Source organism: Momordica charantia, assembly GCF_013281855.1.
Source record: "Momordica charantia cultivar OHB3-1 chromosome 8 unlocalized genomic scaffold, Mcharantia_2.0 BLBB01000008.1, whole genome shotgun sequence".
NCBI classification, from domain to species: domain Eukaryota; kingdom Viridiplantae; phylum Streptophyta; class Magnoliopsida; order Cucurbitales; family Cucurbitaceae; genus Momordica; species Momordica charantia.
In genome coordinates, this window is record NW_028275166.1 from 20,279,601 (window position 1) to 20,283,936 (window position 4,336).

Consider the following 4,336-nt stretch of genomic DNA (forward strand, 5'->3'; position numbering starts at 1 on the left):
CGCGCTGCTTTACAACTGAGCTTCTTTGCTTCTTGGGATCGATCGGGACATCACCTCGAATGTATGCCTAAATTGGATCCATCCAAGATGGGGAATCAAGTTCTAGCTCCATGACATTTGGCTCTAGAATTCTATGTTGAGGCCAACTTGGCCAAAGGATTAGTATTTTAATTCTCGAACCTTGGTATGTAATGGATGTTGTTTTACTCAAACTGAGAGAGATGTCCTTTAACTTTTCTCAAGTACTTTTCTATTCGTGGATCCTTCGCTTGATACTCCTTTATAATCTGATTCACTATGAGTTGCGAGTTGCTATAGACATGGATGTTTTTAGCTTCAAGCCTTTTAGCCATGCGCAGTCCGGCCAAAAGAGCTTCATACTTGGCCTCATTATTAGAGGTACAAAAATTGAAGTGTAGGACGTACTCGAAGCACATAACATCTGGTGCGAGCAGGAGCACAATTTCTCCGTATCCTTTGTCGTTGGAGGACCCGTCCACATACATGATCCACTGGGAATGAGCTTCCTAATCCGAGGCTCTACGAGCCATGAGCTCAGCTATAAAGTCAAAAACTACTTGCCATTTCATTTGCTTAAACTAAATGTCGTACTCGCTGAATTCAATGCCTATTTCATCAATCGTCTTGACATATTTGGCTTATAGAAGATCTGCTTCAATAGGAGGTTGGTCAACACAGTCACGGTGTGAGCGAGCTTGGAAGTACGGCTTGAGGCACCGAGCTACTATTACTAAGGCGAGGCAGCTTCTCCACCTACGGATATTCTGCCTTAGGCTCAGCCATGGCTTTACTTGTGTAGTAGATCAAACTTCGGTGGGTGATGTCTTGTTTAATAAGAACTGAACTAATAGCTCTCTTGCACATAGCCAGATACAAGTGTAACTTGTCACCAGGCATAAGGTTAGCTAGTAGCAGAGCTGAGTTGAGATAAGCCTTGAGCTTCTCGAAAGCCTCCTGACAGCCAGTCGTGTAACACCCCACGATTTTCATCATCCCGATGAGGACCATTACTAAAAGCCACCTAAAAAGTCTCACTCGTACTAGAGAATTTAAACCACTAGACATATAAACTATGACAAACTCTCACCACATTTCCGCTGCGCTACTATGAATAATAACACTTACAAAAACTTGCACTAAACAAACCAACACCACTAAAGTTCTAGCGAAACTCAAATTCTTCACAGTTAATAATTTAATAACAATCTAACCTTATAAAACTTCTCAATAAAATCTTCACTAATCATAAACCATCCACTACACGAATCTAACTTTCACAAATAACAGCGAAGCAAAAGCTAACTTAAGTTCAACTTGAACAGATGTATTATATTGATAAATATCCTCAACAGATTACATCACCACAGTTCAAGTAGCTTAAACAAAATTAATGTTCTCAAGAATAACGAACTGTCAATCCTAAAACATCCCCTCAATAAGGAACTTAACAAAAAAATTTATTAATCTACTAACAGACTCAAGCTACAAATAAGCAACTATAACTATAAATGGTCTCTCTGGTCAAGTCTCCTCCTTGCCATCACCATTCCAAGAGTTAGCTCGATACTTGCAAAACTGGAGGGAGAAAAAGAGGGATGAGTACACCACGGTACCGAGTAAGCAGCCCTTATCTGAAGGGTCACACACAAACAACATGCTTATCAAGGAAACGTGTCCTGCTTATCAAAGAATCAACACATCATGCTTATCATTAATCTCGAGCCTTAAATGAAAGGAAACATATCACAAGAAGCAGTTTATGCATAAGTTTAACTAAACATGTACCATATATGTCAAACTCATCCTTACATATTAACTCACTAGTTCTCTTTCTTGATTCCTCCAACACTTACTCCTTCGAGTAGTACCAACCTCTGACCTCGTGTAGCCAAGGCATCGACACTTTTCTACGGTGCTCGGGTTGAACCTTGACATTTATCCCCAAGGCCTCAACTACTACTCAACTTATTGGTCCTTGGCCTCCAAACAACTCCTAACCTATCACACCATGTTAGTCCTCTAACTCTGACTCCTCGAATTGTATCGGCCCTTGCCATTTATCTCTAAAGTCCGACACTCATCTACAGAAGCTTGGCGTTCGACCTTGCCATTTATCCCCAACGATTTGAACTGTGAATCGACCCTTATCCCCAAGGTATCGACGACTCAACGTATTGGTCCTTGACCGCCACCACATCAAGACCTAATATTAATTCAATAAATAGAATCACCGTGCCGACCCTCGATCTTTGTACCCGGAGCTTCGACACTCATTTCTACCAAGTTGAGGTATCGATCCCCGACCTTTGCACCTGGAGCCTTGATACCCAACTAGTGACGTGCCAACCTTTTGCCCTGTTAGTCCTCCATTTACTTTATTACATCCCGGAACTCTCACCAAAGACCTACATGCTTTTCAGCCATGACCCGTGCAGAAATTATCTCACAACAACACAACATGCGTTATACACGAACATATGCAACTATCATTTTGACATGGCCATCCAACATCACAAGAATACCATTCTCTCAACATTCAGCATGCTCTACATTCAAAAAGAGAAAGCTAACATATATCCCATCAATCAAATTCGCAATAGTTCATATTTAAATACAAGTTCCACGAGAACGTCAGCATGCTCCAAACACCACAAATCATAGAGTCAAAACAGTTAACACAACTTCCATCTTCAGCCCAACCAGGGCATAACATCAATCCAACTTAGTCAACCAATATTACACACAACATGTATATAGCTCATAATACAGTATATCACACATCTATGTGTATTTCAAAATGTTACTCAAGAATTATAACATAATAAACAACATTTATAAGGTATCATAAATCTCAAACAGTCATTCAAAAGACACTCATAGGCCCACCATCAACAAGCATTTCATATCAACACACACAAACAATCCCCTCAGTAAGAAACTACTTACAAACAAAGTCCCAAAATGCTACTAAGCTCGTCGAAGGGTTCCTATTATCTCACCCTAAAATCTCTTGGGTTAGGAGTGGGTCGACACCGAGGATTTTCGGGCTCCAAAATTCGACTTCGAATGACCTTAGGGTTGCTGATCCGATGTCAAATAGTTATGGGTAATGCTGATTTGGGTCCAATTAGACATGAGTCAACGCCGAACCAATGCCGAATAGAGTGGGTATCATGAATCAAGCTCCGATTATGTGTGGGTAATTGTCCAACGTCGCCGGAAGGGAGCAAACACCACACATCGGAGCTGTTCGCCACAGGCCGCCGTGGATCTGGTCATAGAGGGAGGAGCGGCATCGTGGGACACTCAAACACGAAGACATCGTCGCTACTGGATGTCACATCGCTTCACCGGAAGGAGAACGCCACGGGTCTGTCGGAGTTCGTCCCGAAAGGCCACAAGACCGCACGAATCGCCGCTCATGTCGCACCCAACTGCCGCCATTGTTGCTACAGATCCACGCCAAAATGCCGCCAATTCTACCGCAAATCGACGCCTGAACGCCGCTGCTGCTTCTCGAGGTACCGCGTCGGCACGAAATTGTCGGATGTTGGAGTTGTCGTCCCGTCGCCGATCGTGGAGTCGTCGGAGGGAGAAGAGGTATGGTGGCTGCCAGATCTGAACAAGAAGGTGGGAGGGGACAGCAGAAAGAAGGGGAGGAAGGGAAGGAGAAAAAGATGTTCTTAGGATTTTCTATTTTTTTATTCTCTTTTCTCTTATTTACTAACATTGTTTTTAAAACCAATACCCTACATTCTCATGTTTTAAAAGAGGCCCAATTATAAAAACTAATGGCCCAAATAAGAAGTCCAAAATTATATTTTAGTAATTAAAATAAATCCCAAGACAACTCAAAATAAGATAATTAACTTTAACTCTAAAACCCAAGAATAAAGTCCAAAAATTAAAAAATAAAATTTCCAAATACCTTGTATTAAAATCGAAATAAAATTTCTTTTCAAAATTTGAAAACTTAATTTCTCTTCGTCAGACGAACTTAATTATTATTGACCCAAAATTAAAACTCCAAAATTAGAAAATCCAAGAATTGGAATTAGCACATTAGGGAAAAATCCAAAGGTACCTATTTATATCTTAAAATAAACAAGCCAGAGAACGCGGGGCGTTACAGACTACCCACCTTAAAAAAACTTTTTTCCTCGAAAGTTGACCGGTCGCACAACACTACACACTGGGGTGTTACGGAATACCCACCTTAAAAACTTTCGTCCTTGAAATTTGACCAGTCAAGCGATCTTTGGTGGTTGACCAATAACTTCTTATGCTCTTTAATTGCTTCATTGCAACAACTATA

At 41.1% G+C, this 4,336-nt stretch overlaps 1 protein-coding gene across 1 annotated transcript; it reads right to left on the minus strand.

Annotated features, from left to right (window-relative positions):
- Positions 1 to 203: 203 nt before the first annotated feature.
- LOC148209742 (uncharacterized) lies at positions 204 to 506 on the minus strand. The gene has a single exon (XM_088126974.1). It carries the CDS (start codon positions 504 to 506, stop codon positions 204 to 206), a length of 303 nt encoding a protein of 100 aa, XP_087983100.1.
- Positions 507 to 4,336: the final 3,830 nt, after the last annotated feature.